The 16,734-nt window shown below is 47.4% G+C and overlaps 1 protein-coding gene across 3 annotated transcripts in view; it reads left to right on the forward strand.

Annotated features, from left to right (window-relative positions):
* Positions 1–16,734, forward strand: part of LPIN2 (lipin 2) — a 111,144-nt gene that overhangs the window by 15,012 nt on the left and 79,398 nt on the right. The window contains exon 1 of one of the 3 annotated variants that reach the window (XM_007667150.4): positions 3,969–4,304. The exons of the other annotated variants lie outside the window; for them this stretch is intronic. Coding sequence (XP_007665340.1) covers positions 4,206–4,304 — 99 coding nt within the window. The 5' untranslated portion in view covers positions 3,969–4,205. Of the gene's footprint in view, positions 1–3,968; positions 4,305–16,734 lie in introns of those variants that run through there. 3 annotated transcript variants of the gene reach the window in all.

Below are 16,734 nucleotides of genomic sequence, written 5' to 3' on the forward strand. Positions count from 1 at the left end.
CACACAGCCTGGTGGAGAAAGACCAAGTTTATCATCCCTATTATACAGGTGCGGCAACTGAGGTGCAGAGAAGTTTAGGGACTTACCCAAGGTCACACAGTTGGCAAGAGGCAGAGCTTAGAGTAGCACTCAGATCTCCCGACTCCCAGGCCCGTTCCCTTCCCACTAGGCCGTGCGTGCTACCGAACAGACTTATCTAAGCGCCCTTCCCATCCCGGGATACGCCACGGAAACAAAAGTTTCCGAAAGAAGATGTGGAAAGAGGCAGGAAAATAAGTTGCTCTGAAAAACTCATTCAATCAGCAGCATTTATCGAGCACCGTACTAAGCGTGAGGGAGAGAATAATGCAAAAGAGTTGGAAGGCACGTTCTCTGCCCACCGTGAGCTTACAGTCTGCAGTGGGAGACAGACATTACTATTTATTAAAATAAATTCCGGCTATGTACGTAAGTGCTGTGGGTCAGATATCAGAGGATGAAAGGGTACAGATCCAAGTGCACGGGTGGCTCAGAAGGGAGACCGAGAAGCAGCGTGGCTTAGTGGAAAGAGCCTGGGCTTGGGAGTCAGAGGTCGTGGGTTCTAATCCCGGCTCCGCCACCTATCAGCTGTGTGACTCCGGGCAAGTCACTTCACTTCTCTGTGCCTCAGTTACCTCATCTGTAAAACGGAGATTAAGCCATTGAGTCCCACATGGGACAAGCTGATTACCTTCTATTTACCCCATTGTTTAGAACAGTGCTTGGCACATAGTAAGCGCTTAACAAATGCCAACATCATCATCAAAAAGGAAAGAGGGAAGTCCTGCTCTGTGAGAAGAGCAGAGGGGGAAACTTGTCCCTAACTCTTGCCTCAGAGAGAGCAGTGAAGTGGAAGCCTTTGCCCCACACAAGCTCTTTGAAGCCGCATTCCTTTCTGCTGTCCTAACGGTGAACTTCTAATGCAGGCACAGCTAAAACCAGGAGGCCCTTTTCCTTTTCCTGCGGAAGGTGGAGTTTTCTGAGCACTCTGTGAAAGACAAGAGAGCTCTTGAGGGAAGTGCTAATCCAGAGTTTATTTGGGTTTGAGAAACTACGAAGTTTTCGCCCCGAGTCTGTTTGGGGGTGGAGCCACGAAACCTATTTTTGGAAGAAAAGGAACCTCATATTTGAAATGGCTTTAGAGATCTTCTTGGATTTGTTTGGTCCTTTTTTGACCGACTCCTTTCTACAGTCCTCGTTGCCGAGGCTCGTTCCCTCCTCCTCCCTGATTGCGTTCGTGAACTGAGGAACAGATTCATCAGTCCCCTACAAGTGGCCCAAAACACCTATTCACAGGGTGGTCTGGTGACAAGACCACAGGTCTGGGTGGAGGAGAACCAGGTTCTAATCTCGGCTCTGCCACTGGCCTGCTGTGTATAATAATAATAATGATGGCATTTGTTAAGTGCTTACTGTGTGCCAAGCACTGTTCCAATCGCTGGGGTAGATACAAGGTGATCAGGTTGTCCCACGTGAGGCTCACAGTCTTCATCCCCATTTTAAAGATGAGGTAACTGAAGCACAGAGAAATTTAGTGGCTTGCTCAAAGTCACGCAGCCGACTAGTGGTGGAGCCGGGGTTGGAACCCATGTCCTGTGACTCCCAAGCCCGCGCTCTTTCCACTAAGCCATAAAATAACATTATTATTATCATTATTATTCATTTCCTCACCTGGCAATTAGGGACAAGATACCTAGGCTTCCTCCCACTTAGATTGTAACACTGTATGGATCGGAGACTGTCCTGATTACCTTGTAATCTGCCCCAGTGTTTAGCCCACAGTAAGTGCTTAATAAATGCCACTGTTAAGCAAGTGGAAGAGATATCATCTCGAAAAAGAAGGATATGCGGTCTCTAAATGTGGCACTCTTCTAGAAAGGGTGGCGTCCTCTTCCTCTTCTGGGTGGCTCGGCAAATATCTGGTCAACCAACTGTTCTTTCTTGAATATTTGCTGCCTGTAGACTGTAAGCTTCCTGTAACCAAGTCCCCTTATCCTGTGCTGCATCGTGTCTTCGAATTGTGTTGTACTTTTCCAAGCATTTCCCTTATCTTGTGCTGCATCGTGTCTTCAAATTGTGTTGTACTTTTCCAAGCGTTTAGCGTTATGCTCTGCACACGGTAAGCGCTCACTAAATGTCGTTGATTAATTCATGGAACGGCTCATTGCTGTGAAATAGCCACTGCGGACATAAGATCACTATTCCAGCTTGCTTTATGTTTTTAGGAAACTAATCAGATTGAAACAACAGAGTTGGTGGCTTCAAATTCTTAACTAGATTCGGAGCAACACTTCGGATAATCTTAGAGCCCTTGTCGAACGATGGGGAAGCAGCAGGCTCTAAGAGAGAGAGGTTCAGTATTTTTCTATTGTCAATCATGAAAGGATTTAAAAAAACCCAGATTCTAGCAATCGGGCTAAGAGCTACAGTAACAAGACTGGAATGATGAAGTGAAGTGGCAAGTTAGCCGCAGAGTTTCTCTTTTGATAACCTACTTGTATTTAGGTAATAAAAGACTCCACCTGCAGAACCCTGGAGAGAGCAGGGACCTGGGAGCCGTCAGAAGGTCCGGGGTTCTAATCCCGCCTCTGCCATGTGTGACCTTGGGCAAGTCACTTCACTCTTCTGGACCTCAGTGACCTCATCTGTACAATGGGGATCGAGACTGTGAGCCCCTCGTGGGACAGGGACCATGTCCATCCCGATTTGCTTGTATCCACCCGGGGCTAGGTACACTGCCTGCCTGGCACATAGTAAGAGCTTAACAAATACCAATATAATTAATATTATTATTATGGGACCAGTGTTTGGGGAGGAGGAGCTCTAGGTGTAGACGGGAAATCTACTGGGCTAGAAGTAACTTGGTGGGTGGGTTTGTGTGTGCCTGCAGCAAATCTGTTCTGATTAGCATTTTAAAGTGTACTTTGGATCATCTAGCAGTGGACTGAATGAGGGATTCCCCACATCCGTCCTGTCATAATATCATCAGTAAAGGATCGGGTTCCAGCGTGGGAATTTGAAGCACACAGCCCAACGGACCCGGGCAGGGCCTTTGAGCAACTTCCGAGAAGACCGCTGAGGGTGTCACAAGCCCTGGCTCTCCCCGGCCCTAGAGTTTCTCATCATCAGTGGTATTTCTTGAGCACTTACTGTGTGCCGAGCACTGTACTAAGCTCTCGGGAGGATCCAGTACATAAGAGTTGGTAGGCAGGTCCTCAGTGAACTTCCAATCTCATTTACGTTCCCCCGAGCCATCACTCCCAAGCCCCCAGCGGCCCCCAGGCCCTTGCAAACTCTGGCCCTCAGGGTGGGTTTATCACCCTTTTCCTCCTCTTAATAAAAATTATGGTATTTGTTAAGCGCTTACTATGTACCAGGCATTGTACTAAGCGCTGGGGTAGAGTCAAGCTAGGCGGGTTGGACACAGCTCCTGTCTCACGAGGGGCTCACAGTCTCAATCCCCATTTTACGGATGCGGGAACTGAGGCACAGAGAGGTAAAGTGACTTACCCAAGGTCACTCGGCAGACAAGTGGCGGAGCTGGGATTAGAACCCATGAATTTCTGACTCCCAGGCCCGGGCTTTAGCCACTACACCGTGCTGCTTCCTCTTTTCCTTGTCGCCCATGCCTCTGCTGCCTGCCATGTGATAGACTCTTTCACCCCACATATTATAATGGCTTCAGGTAATTATTGCGGCCAGGAGTCTTCGGTAATCCCAGACCCTCTCGGAAAAGGGCCGCCGGTAGTCTTTTTCGCTTGTTAAATTTTGAGGCATTTCTTTTTTTCTTTTAAGGGTTAGGTGATAAAATTCAAAGAATCATTAACTCAATCCCTGTTATTTTCGTGGCAGGACCAGTGAATGTCATGTGATTGCGTCGGGCAGAAGCTAAGGCCCTATCAGTACAAACATATGGCAAAGTCTATCCCTGCCACAGTTTATCTCCCGCACAGGGAGAAGGGGGTTGAGTCAGTTCAAGCAAATCTTATTGGTGAAGAAGTGTCGTGTATTTGACTACTTTCTTTTTTTAAAGAACCATTTCCTTTGCGTTCAACTCACATCACTGTGCCTTCAAGGCGACTGAGTGTCAAGGACAAAACTGCAGGTTTCTGTTTGACTGTTGAGGAGAAGTGGGCCTTCCACCACAGAGGACATGTTTGAACACTCGGCTTTTCATCCAATATAAAATGCTTTCCTTGGGGGAGGAGGAGGAGCAGAAAATCGATGGAGGTCCGTTGACCCAGGGCGTAGGGGTTTCTCAAGAGAAGAGCCCTTCTGGTATCCTGGTGAGTTTCTTTCCTTACTCCTTCTGAAAAAGATGATCTCATTAGGCGGTATGCAAAGGCAGGTATGGCTCTCTCTCGGGATTTTGAAGATTTAAGAGTCTTGAAGTGGAGGCTTCCTTTTGTTTTCCGGGTCATGATCGCCCCAGTCTGGTGAACCTATTTTATTTGGCTGTAAAGGGCTTATTTTAGATTGAAGCTTAAGGAATTTGTGTGGTTTGAGGGATTGTTTTGCTTGAAGTGCGACAATTACCATGGTACTGTTTGCCTGCAGGTTGGGTCTTTTACTACCTAAATCAAGTAGGTTCTCAAAAGAGAAACTCTGTGGCTAACTTGCCACTTCACTTCATCATTCCAGTCTTGTTACTGTAGCTCTTAGCCCGATTGCTAGAATCTGGATTTTTTTTTTTAGTCCTTTCATGATTGACAATAGAAAAATACTGACACTTAAATTAAGAGGGTAGGATTACAAAATCAGTGTCTGAATCGTTTTCTCTAGGTCTTCTTTTCTAAAACTTCAGAGGACAGCAGTCCTTCAGGCCATTGTTTAATTGGCAATTTGTTTTTAATGCTAGTGTTAATAATAATAATGGTAATAATAATAATTATGGTATTTGTTAAGTGCTTACTCTGTGCCAGGCACTGTACTAAGCGCTGGGGTGGATACAAGCAAATTGTGTGGGACACAATCCCTGTCCCTCATGGGGCTCACGGTCTCCATCCCCATTTTACAGATGAGGGAAGTGAGGCCCGGAGAAGTGAAGTGACTTGCCCAAGGTCACAAAGACAAGTGGCAGAGCCAGAATTAGAACCCAGGTCCTCCTGACTATTGCCTATTAAATATTTAATTACCATTATGAAAGTATCACCACAAGGATAGCTATGATTAGAGAAGCAGCGTGGCTCAGTGGAAAGAGCACGGGCTTTGGAGTCAGAGGTCATGTGTTCAAATCCCTGCTCCGCCACTTGTCAGCTGTGTGACTGTGGACAAGTCACTTCACTTCTCTGTGCCTCATTTACCTCATCTGTAAAATGGGGATTAAGACTGTGAGCCCCACCTGGGACAACCTGATTTCCTTGTGTCTACCCCAGCGCTTAGAACAGTGCTGTGCACATACTAAGCGCTTAACAAATACCAACATTATTATTATTATTATGATCTGATACCGTCTTCTGACCCTTTGGCAACCAAAGGTGTAATTACATATATATATATATATATATATAATGTATATATATTAAATGCTGCATTTGCTGATACCCACTCTTGGAGCGTTAAGCCTGGAGGAATTGAAGAGAAGGGTTTAGATACCAGAATTTCTCCTTGACAGTGAAAACAAACATGATGTGTTGGGAGAATGAAATTCGAAGAAGTTGGTTAAATGGAATTCACCATAATTATCCAGATTGACTCTCCTCCTTCATAGACAACAATCCCATCCCCCGCCTCCAAAAAATTAGACATACACACGTACACACACACACACATATACACGGTCCAAGGGAAGCTGATCTTCCTCTTCCTGTGGGTTTCAAGGTGATCAGGTGATCTGTGATCAGGCTCCACTGAACCAAAATTTCTCAGAGACAGAAAATGGTATTTTTGCCCTCCGAGTGCTTGCTATTTGCAATGCAGATGTTGTTTTTGCTTGCTGATCCGTCTTGTTGGGAGCCCTTCTTGTTGTCTATGGATGGAAAAGTTGGAAGGGGCTTCTTGGACCATCTTGACTTTCACCCATCCTCTGTCACTCAAGGCTGCTAGTATTAGGGGCTGAAATCTCCCTGTCACAGTACACTTGGTTACACTCGGTTAGAGAAGCAGCGTGGCTCGGTGGAAAGAGCCTGGGCTTGGGAGTCAGAAGCCATGAGTTCGAATCCCAGCAAGTCACTTCACTCCTCTGTGCCTCAGTTCCCTCATCTGTAAAAGGGGGATGAAGACTCTGAGCCTCATGTGGGACAACCTGATTACCCCATACCTATCCCAGCGCTTAGAACAGTGCTCTGCACATAGTAAGCGCTTAACAAATACCAACATTATTATGCCACCCCCGGAGACTGACCGGGGGGACCGCATTTTGGCCGCCTCTTGGAGGACGGGTCTGAGGAGGTTGACCCATAAGTGAATCATAGTTTCAGTTAGCCAGCCAACTTCTTTTTTGCATGACGCAGTGGCAGGAGAACCTAAACTGGGAAGACATCCTATAGAGTTCTTGTTAAAAGAGGTTTGCGGTTGCTCAAATGTAAAGAAAATGGTGGGTAGCGATTTGTCTTTTGAAAATATGCAGGATAAACAAATCAGTCCTGGCTCTCTCACCTCTGAAACTGAGCTCAAGCTAATTACAGTGCCCTGCACATAGTAAGCACTCAATAAATCCGATTGAATGAATGAATGAATGAACTGGCCTCAGGGCGAGTAATTTTGTAGTATGTATTTACTGGAAGTCCTAAATTGCTTTGTGTCCTGGACCTTCTTGGACCTTGGGTTTTTTGAAAATATTTTTCTCTTGAAGAAAGATCTGTGGAACTTTCCAACCACTTTTGTCCCCACCAAAAAATTCCACACTTAGCAGCAGCATCTCCAGATCTGAATGAAAGCAATTATTCCTTTGCACATTTGGTGTTATTTGTCACTGTCAGGACGAGTTTAGCCTCCCTGCTAGAAGAACTTTTGAGGGAACGGTTTTAAGACATGGAATCGGAGGAGAAGGTAACTATTTCTCATGAGAACATTGACTTCATTTTTGTTCTGTTGGCTTTTTTTTTTAGAGGCTAAATTGATTCTTTTCCCTTTTTGTAACATCCAAAAAGTTGGCAAAATTTCCTTGGAAATACTTGTAATTTTATGGTTCCTATTTTCTGGAATCGTAAGTCTCTTTGTCCCCACTTCATAAATTCCACAGCGTTTCATTTTTCATTTGATACATCCTGTGATTCTAACAACCAGTCCTATTTATTAAGCGCTTACTTTGTGCAGTCTGTAGGCTGTAAACTCGTTTCTAGACCGTAAGCTCGTCGAGGGCAGGAATGCGTCCTCTAACTCTGTCGTTCCATACACTCCCAAGTGCTTAGTACACTGTCCTACACATAGTAAACGCTCTCTAAATACCAGGGGTTGCAGAACACTGTACTAAGTGGGGGACTCCAATAATATAGATTTGATGGACATGTTCCCCGCCTATAGAGAAATATGGGATCTACTGGACGAAAAATCAGAAACACACAAATATCTGAGATAAGAAAGTACCTTCCTCTTTCTCAAAATGAGAAAAGGTACTTTCATTTTCTATCTTGTAGTCAGCTCACTTGCAGAGTGTAATAGGCTATCCCTAATGAATGCATTTTCTTCTTCATTTGAATAGTAATAACAATTGCAGCTTTTGTTAAGCATTTACTATGTTCCAGGCACTGTACTAAGCGCCGGGGTGGACACAGTCCCTGTCCCACATGGGGCTCATCGTCTCAAACCCCGTGTTACAGATGAAGTAGGTGAGGCCCAGAAAAGTGAAGTGATTCTTCCCAGGGTCATACGGCAGACAAGTGACGGATCCGGGATTAGAACCCAGGTCTTTCCGACTCCCAGGCCCGTGCTGTATCCTCTATGCCATGCTGCTTCTCTGAAAAGAATACTGAAAATGCAGCAAAGTCCTGACATCTCCAATATACAGCCTTCTGCCCGGAACACCAACTTTGGTGAAAAGTTGAAAATAATCAGGGCCTCCACTGTCCTTTTAAATATGTATGAAGAATTTATGACGTTAAAGTGTTTTTTCCTGTGTAGAGGTCAAATCTGGAGACTTGTGATGTGCCAAACCAATGTTTTAGCGTACGTCTAAAGGGAGAGCGTTCCAAACAACCAATCATTCAATCATTGATATTTACTGAGTGTTCATAATAATGTTGGTATTTGTTAAGCGCTTACTATGTGCAGAGCACTGTTCTAAGCGCTGGGGTAGATACAGGGTCATCAGGTTGTCCCACGTGAGACTCACAGTTGATCCCCATTTTACAGAGGAGGGAACTGAGGCACAGAGAAGTGAAGTGACTTGCCCACAGTCACACAGCTGACAAGTGGCAGAGCCGGGATTCGAACCATGAACTCTGACTCCCAAGCCCGGGCTCTTTCCACCGAGCCACACTGTTTCTCTTTGCTTATGGCATGCAGAGCACTGTACTAGGCTGTTGGGAGAGTAAAGGGTAGCAGAGCCGATATGTGCATCGTGGTTGTCAAGTGCTGACTCTGTGCCAGGCACTGTACTGGACGCTCGCGTAGATATAAGATAATGAGACCGCGAGCTCCTTGTGAGTCGGCAATGTGTCTCTTGTACTGTTAATGTAATAATAATAATAATGTTGGTATCTGTTAAGCGCTTACTATGTGCCGAGCACTGTTCTAAGCGCTGGGGTAGACATAGGGGAATCAGGTTGTCCCACGTGGGGCTCACAGTCTTAATCCCCATTTTACAGATGAGGGAACTGAGGCACAGAGAAGTGAAGTGACTTGCCCACAGTCACACAGCCGACAAGTGGCAGAGCTGGGATTCGAACTCATGAGCCCTGACTCCAAAGCCCGTGCTCTTTCCACTGAGCCACGCTGCTTCTTAATGTACTAATGTACTCTCCCAAGTGCTTAGTACAGCGCTCTGCGCAAAGTGAGCGCTGAATAAATACGATTGGTTGAAGTCCCCCCTTCTAGACTGTGAGCCCATTGTGGGCAGGGGTTAATAATAAATAATGTTGGTATTTGTTAAGCGCTTACTATGTGCAGAGCACTGTTTTAAGTGCTGGGGTAGATACAGGGTAATCAGATTGTCCCACCTGAGGCTCACAGTCTTAATCCCCATTTTCCAGAGGAGGTAACCGAGGCCCAGAGAAGCGAAGTGACTCGCCCACAGTCACACAGCTGACAAGTGGCAGAGCTGGGATACGAACCCATGACCTCCGACTCCCAAGTCCATGCTCTTTCCACTGAGCCCCGGCTGCTTCTCTAAGAGAGGGTTGTCTCTCTTTGTGGCCGAGTTGTACTTTCCAAGCGCCCAGTACAGTGCTCTGCACACAGTAAGTGCTCACTAAAGACGATGGAATGAGTGAATGAATTTATGACTGGTTCCCTGCCCACCACGAGCTTGCAGCCCAGAGTCCCCCAGCCAGCGGATGAACTTGGTAGTCGCTCTGTCCAGTGGTTCAGCCACGCAGTGCCCGGGCTGTTATCAAGTCGTGGGATTCCCTCGCTGAACTCTGACCCCCAGATAGAGGTAGCCTATCTTGGGGAGAGGGACGGGGGAGAGGTCAGAGAGGCCATTGATCTTTTGTTATTCCTGCTGATTCTGACTCTGAAGTACCTTTCAATCATTGTTGACGTGGAAGGCTAAATTGGGCCAGGCCAAACGGCAGCCGAAGGCGCCACCCTGGAAGGCCATTCTTCCTGGCCCCGGGACCCCACCCTAGGCTCGCCTCTCGCCCTTTACAGGCTCGCGGTCTGACCTGGGCCAAGTCACTTCACTCCTCGTATGCAAAACAGCGATTCATTAGTTGTATTTATCGAGCTCTTGCTGTGTGCAGAGCACTGTACTGAGCGCTTGGGAGAATACAACACGACAACAGACACATTCCCTGCCTGCAGCGAGCTTCCAGGCTAGTGAGGGATTCGATCCCCGTTCTCCCTCCGACTCAGACTGGGATGCTCACGTGGGGCCTGGTGATCTTCTCTGTCCCCCAGGACTCAGTACAGCGCTTGACACACAGTAAGCTTTTAGCAGGTACCATAATAACAATAAGAATGGTAATCGTCGTCGTCGTTATTGTTGTTGTTATTACACCTCCAGCCAGAAGCACGTTCCTGAAAAGTTCATTCACTCACTCAGTCATATTTACTGAGGGCTTACTGTGTGCAGAACACTCTACTAAGTGCTTGGAAAGTACAGTTCGGCAACAGATAGGAAGCAGTATGGCTCAGTGGAAAGAGCACGGGCTTGGGAGTCAGAGGACATGGGTTCAAATCCCAGTTCAGCCGCTTGTCAGCGGTGTGGCTTTGGGCAAGTCACTTAACCTCTCTGTGCCTCAGTCACCTCATCCGTAAAATGGGGATGAAGACTGTGAGCCTCACGTGGGACAACCTGATCACCTTGTATTCTCCCCAGTGCTTAGAACGGTGCTTTGCACATAGTAAGCGCTTAACAAATGCCATCGTTATTATTATTAGATAGAGACCATCCCTACCCAACAGCGGGCTCACAGTCTAGAAGGGGGGAGACACACAACAGAACAAGTAGACAGGCATCAGTAGCATCAAAATAAATAAATAGAATTATAGATATATATCCACATCACTAACAAAATAAATAGAATAATAAATATGTACCTAAATACACAAGTGCAGTGGGGCAGGGAGGGGGATAGAGCAGAGGGAGGGAGTCGGGGTGATGAGGAAGAGAGGAGGAGCAGAGGAAAAAGGGGGCTCATTCTGAGAAGGCCTGGAGGAGGTGAGCTCTCAGTTTGGCGGAGGTGAGGAGGGAGGGCGTTCCAGGACCGCGGGAGGATGTGGGCCGGGGGTCGACGGCGGGATAGGCGAGAACGGGGGACGGCGAGGAGGTGGGCGGCAGAGGAGCGGAACGGACGGGGTGGGCGGTAGAAAGAGAGAAGGGAGGAGAGGTAGGAGGGGCCAAGGAAAAGTGGCAGGTGGTCTTGGGATGCAACACCACCAAATCCAGGAAGATAATGGAGATAATGGAGATTGGAGATAATGGTATTTGTTAAGCGCTTATTATGTGCCAGGCACCGTACTAGTCACTGGGGTGGATCCCAGCAAATCGGGTAGGACACAGTCCCTGTTCCCCATGAGGCTCACAGTCTCGGTCTCCATTTGACAGATGAGGTAAATGAGGCCCAGAGAAGTGAAGCGACTTGCCCAAGGTCACCCAGCAGATCAGTGGAGGAGTCGGGATTAGAACCGAGCATGTTCTGACTCCCGGGCCCGGCCTCTCTCCACCAATCCAGGCCGCTTCTCCAGCACCTTGCTCTATCTCATCCTTTCAGCCAGTTTCAGCACTTGGGCCTCGATCCGTTCCCTCCTTGGCCATCTATTTTGACTAATCTGGCCAGAGCAGAGTAGGAAGTAGTTTTGTCTCTCTTCCCTTCAGGAGGGTAAGCACCTGGAAGGCAAGGAATGAGTCACTTGGTTATTCTGAACTGCTCCATCACCTAGTACAGTGGACCTTGTCAATCAGTCAATGGTCTTTATTGAGCATGTGCTGTGTGCAGAGCACTGTACTAAGTGCTCGGGAGAGGACAGTGCAACAGAGCCGGCGGACACGCTCCCTGATGAAAGGAGACAGGGAGGCCGAGGGGGAGACGGACAGACGATGACGGACGTGATCGTAAGTGCTGTGGGTTGAGGTTGGGGGTGAGTGAAGGGTACAGATCCAGGAGCAAGGGTGATGGTTCGTTCGTTCGTTCATTCAGTCGTATTTATTGAGCACTTAATGATGCAGAAGGGGAAATGAAGGATTAGTCAGGGAAGGCCTCTTGGAGGAGGTGGGCTTTTCATAAGGTTTTGGAAGAGGGGGAGGCGTGATCACGTGTACATTCCAGGCGCGTAGTACAGTGCTCTGTACATAGTAAGCGCTCAATAAATACTTCTGAATGAGTGTCGGATTTGAAGAGGGAGTTCCAGGGCAGAGGCGGGACACGGGCAAGGGGTCGGCGGTGAGATAGACGAGATGGAGGTACGTTGAGTAGGTTGATGTTAGAGGAGCAGAGTAAGTATGCTGGGCTTTAGTAGATCAGCGAGGTAAGACGGGAGGGGGCGAGCTGATTGTGGACTTGAAATTCATCCATTCATTCAGTGGTATTTATTGAGCGCTTACTGTGTGCAGATCACTATACTAAGTGCTTGGAACGTTCAATTCGGCAACAAATAGAGACAATCCCTGCCCACCAGGGGCTCACAGTCTAGAAGGGGGGCGACAGACATCAAAACAAGGAGATAGCCCTCAATAGCATCAATATAAGTAAATAGAATTATAGATATATGCACAACATTACTAAAAATAGAATTATTCAGTCATTCATTGTCGTATTTATTGAGCGCTTACTGTGTGTAGAGCACTGTACGAAGCAGTTGGAAAGTAAAATTTGGCAACAGAGAGACAGAAACTTCAATGGGATCACAGTTGATGTAAGAGGAGCAAAGTAAGTATGCTGGGCTTTAGTAGATCAGCGAGGTAAGACAGGAGGGGGCGAGCTGCTTGTGGACTTGAAATTCATCCGTTCATTCGGTGGTATTTATTGAGCGCTTACTGTGTGCAGATCACTATACTAAGTGCTTGGAAAGTTCAGTTCGGCAACAGAGACAATCCCTGCCCACCGGGGCTCACAGTCTAGAAGGGGGGAGGCAGACATCGAAACAAGTAAACAGGCATCAATAGCATCAATATAAATAAATAGAATTATATATACATCATTAATAAAAATAAATGTGATCATTCATTCAATCATATTTATTGAACCCTTACTGTGTGCAGAGCACTGCACTAAGCACTTAGAAAGTACAATTCAGCAACAAGGAGAGACAGTCGTTACCCAACAACGGGCTCACAGCTTAGAAGGGGGAAGGCAGACATCAAAACAAGTAAACGGGCATCAATAGCATCAATGTGAGTCAATATTATTATAGATATAGGCACATCATTAATAAAATAAATAGATGATAAATATGTACATATATACACAAGTGATATGGGGCGGGGAGGGGTGGGGTAGAGCAGAGGGAGCGAGTCGGGGCGATGGGGAAGGGAGGGTAGGACGGTAAGGAGTTCCCGTTCGACGCGGCGGTGGATGGGCAACCCCTGGAGGGTCTTGAGGACGGGAGAAGCGGACAACGTATTTTTCAGAAAGATAATCCGGGCGGCAGAGTGAAGCGTGGACTGGAGCGGGGAGAGTCGGGAGGCAGGGAGGTCGACGAGGAGGCCGATGCAGTAGACAGGGCGGGAGAGGAGAAGTGATTGGATCGGTGTGGTGGCAGTTCGGATGGAGAGGAAAGGGTGGACTCCAGCGATGTCGTGAAGGGAGAACCGAGGGCATTTGGTGACATATTGACTAAGTGGGTGGAACGCGAGAGATGAGTCAAGGATAACGCCAAGGTTACGAGCTGGTCAGACAGGGAGGATGGCGGCTGCTCTTTGTTTTCTTCGGTTTGTTTTTACCCTCACTCTGCCCTTCTCAAGAGGAACAAGGTGCCGAGCGGGGAACGGGAAAGATTGGAAGAGGATGGCCGGGGGAAAGCTGGGAGAATCAAGTCAGGGACCGCCCGGGTACCCATTCTAGCAATAATAATAATGTTGGTATTTATTAAGTGCTTACTATGTGCAGAGCACTGTTCTAAGCGCTGGGGGAGATACAGGGTCATCAGGTTGTCCCGCGTGAGGCTCACAGTTAATCCCCATTTTACAGATGAGGTAACTGAGGCCCAGAGAAGTGAAGTGACTTTCCCACAGTCACACAGCTGACAAGTGGCAGAGCTGGGAGTCGAACCCGTGACCTCTGACTCCGAAGCCCGGGCTCTTTCCACTGAGCCACGCTGAAAGAAGCCCCCTCCTTTCAGCCCACCTCCCCTTGCCTTTTCGTTAGTTTTAGCGGCGGAAGGCTGGGAGAGCACATCCCAATCGAAGGCACTACCTTGAAAATCAGATTAGTGGCCACATTGTTTGACCCAGAAAAGACAGACAGATGCGGCAGATAATAATTCCCGTCTCTGTTAACCGCTTACTGTGGGTCAGGCACTTTTCAAAGCGCCCAGGTGGATACAGGCAGATCGGGTTGGACACAGTCCCTGTCCCGCGTGGGGCTCATGGTCTCGGTCCCCATTTTACAGCCGAGGATACTGAGGCCCAGAGGAGTGAAGTGACTGGCCCAAGGTCACACAGCAGACAAATGGGATCAGAACCCACGACCTTTTGACTCTCAGGCCCGGTCTCTAGCCACTACACCAACGTCACTTTGTTCGTTCCTAGTTGAAGAGGGAGCAGACAGCATTAGAGAAGCAGCGTGGCTCAGTGGAAAGAGCGCGGGCTGGGGAGTCAGAGGTCATGGGTTCAAATCCCGGCTCTGCCGCTTGTCAGCTGTGTGACTTTGGGGAAGTCACTTAACCTCTCTGGGCCTCAGTTACCTCATCTGGAAAATGGGGATTAAGACTGTGAGCCCCACGTGGGACAACCTCGTTATCTTGTATCTACCCCAGTGCTTAGAACAGTGTTTGGTACATAGTAAGTGCTTAACAAATACCATCATCATCATTATTATTACTACCATGACGACAAATCCCTCTCCAATTTTAGGTCGGCCACCAACCCCATAATCCTGGCCGGAGCCCGGGCTTGGGAGTCAGAGGTCATGGGTTCTAATGCCTGCTACCCCACTTGTCAGCTGTGTGACTTTGGGCAAGTCACTTCACTTCTCTGTGCCTCAGTTACCTCATCTGGAAAATGGGGATGAGATCTGTGAGCCCCACCTGGAACAACCTGATAGCCTTGTATCTTGCCCAGCACTTAGAACAGGGCTTGGCATGTAGTAAGTGCTTAACAGATTACAGTGCCCCACGTGGGACAACCTGATCACCTTGTATCCCCCAGCGCTTAGAACAGTTCTTTGCACAAAGTAAGCACTTAATAAATACCATTATTATTATTATTATAGTAACCGACGTGGGGTGAATTTATACTTCCAAATGCTGTCGCGCGCTAATTTGGAAAGAGCTTTTTCTTCCAGCCCGCCTGTTTCCACCAGGGGAGACAGAGGAAAGGGACGGAGAAGGATGGAACGGGAAGAAAAGAAATTGTGGAAGGGAGAAGGGAAAGGGCTTTGGAGATGGAGATTCCTACGGATGTCAATCTCCCCCTTTAGATTGTAAGCTTGTTGTGCGCAGGGAACGGGTCTGCCAACTCTGTTGTATTAAGTGATTCATTCAGTCGTATTTATTGAGCGCTTACTGTGTGCAGAGCACTGTATTAAGCATTTGGAAAGTACAGTTTGGCAACAGAGACAATCCCTACCCCATGGGCTCACAGTCTCTAAGGAGGGAGACAATTGTACTCTCCCAAGTGCTTAGTACAGTGCTGTGCACACAGTAAGCACTCAATAAATTGACTGACTGAACCCTGAACTGAATGGTCTCTCGGCAGGATTGACGTACCTTCTGTATTTTTAGAAGTTGGTTATTTTAGTGTGGTGTGGCCACTAGACCCCACATTTTAGAGTTGTCGCAGCGTGGCTTAGTGGAAAGAGCATGGGGTTGGGAGTCAGAGGATGTGGGTTTTAATCCTGGCTCCGTCACTTGACTGCTGTGACCTTGGGCAAGCCACTTCTCTGTGCCTCAGTTACCTCATCTTTAAAATGAGGATGAAGACAGTGAGCCCAACGTGGGGCAACCCGATTACCTTGTATCTACCCCAGCAGTTAGAACAGTGCGTGGCACATAGTAAGCGCTTAAATACCATTATTATTATTAACAAGATCAAATGAACTCTGCTCTATGCACCCACTTGGGGGTTGAACCCTCCGGATTTTTCCCTTGCAGCAACCCCGTGGAAAACGCTTGGGATTCTTTTTTAATAGTGGTCTGCCTGTGCCTTTCCAGAAGGTTCCACAGACCACTCTCCGTGGCTCCCTTCCACACTCGCTTCAGCTCGATTTCCCAGCGTGGTCCGAGGCCAGTTTTTCAGCTGAAACGAGCCCACTCACTTCTTGTAGCTCTCCTCGAGACTGTAGCTTGTACCAGCGCTTAGTACAGTGCCTGGCACCTAATAGGCGCTTAATAAATACCACAATTATTTGTATTGGTATTACTGAAACTCATGGACAGAGAACAGATGTGATATTGTTATACCATCTTCTCCCGAGTGCCCTGCACATAGTAAGTGCTCAATAGATGTGATTGGTAAGCGGAAAGGAAGCTGATTAGAACTTTATTATTTAGACTCCCTGCCCCCGTCTTCCTGTCAGGCACTGAACACGCATGTGGAAATGTTTGTTTATTTGAGCCCGCGTGATGGCTAGTAAATATTGGTCCTTAAATTTCATAATCTCCCAATGTTATTGTGGCCTTTGAACTATTTTGTTGAGCTCTGAAAGAGGCGTTCTACCATCCTTTGCTCGTGTGGTTTTCTTTTTAAAACATTCAGGTGCTAAAGCTGCAGCCAGTTTTTTGTGTGTTTTTTTTTCCGCTTCATAAGCTGCCCTGCAACTTGAAGCGCTGAGAATGACAGGACTTTGAGTTCAGGAGTGGGGTCGATCGATCAGTGGTATGTAGTGAGCACTTACTACGTGCAGAACACCGTACTAAGCTCTTCAGAGAGTATAATCCAACAGAATCAGCAGACTCGTTCCTGCCCATAATGAGCTTGAAGTCTAATGGGGGAGACAGAAGTTAATAGAAATAAAT

Source organism: Ornithorhynchus anatinus, chromosome 5, assembly GCF_004115215.2.
Source record: "Ornithorhynchus anatinus isolate Pmale09 chromosome 5, mOrnAna1.pri.v4, whole genome shotgun sequence".
Classification (NCBI taxonomy): domain Eukaryota; kingdom Metazoa; phylum Chordata; class Mammalia; order Monotremata; family Ornithorhynchidae; genus Ornithorhynchus; species Ornithorhynchus anatinus.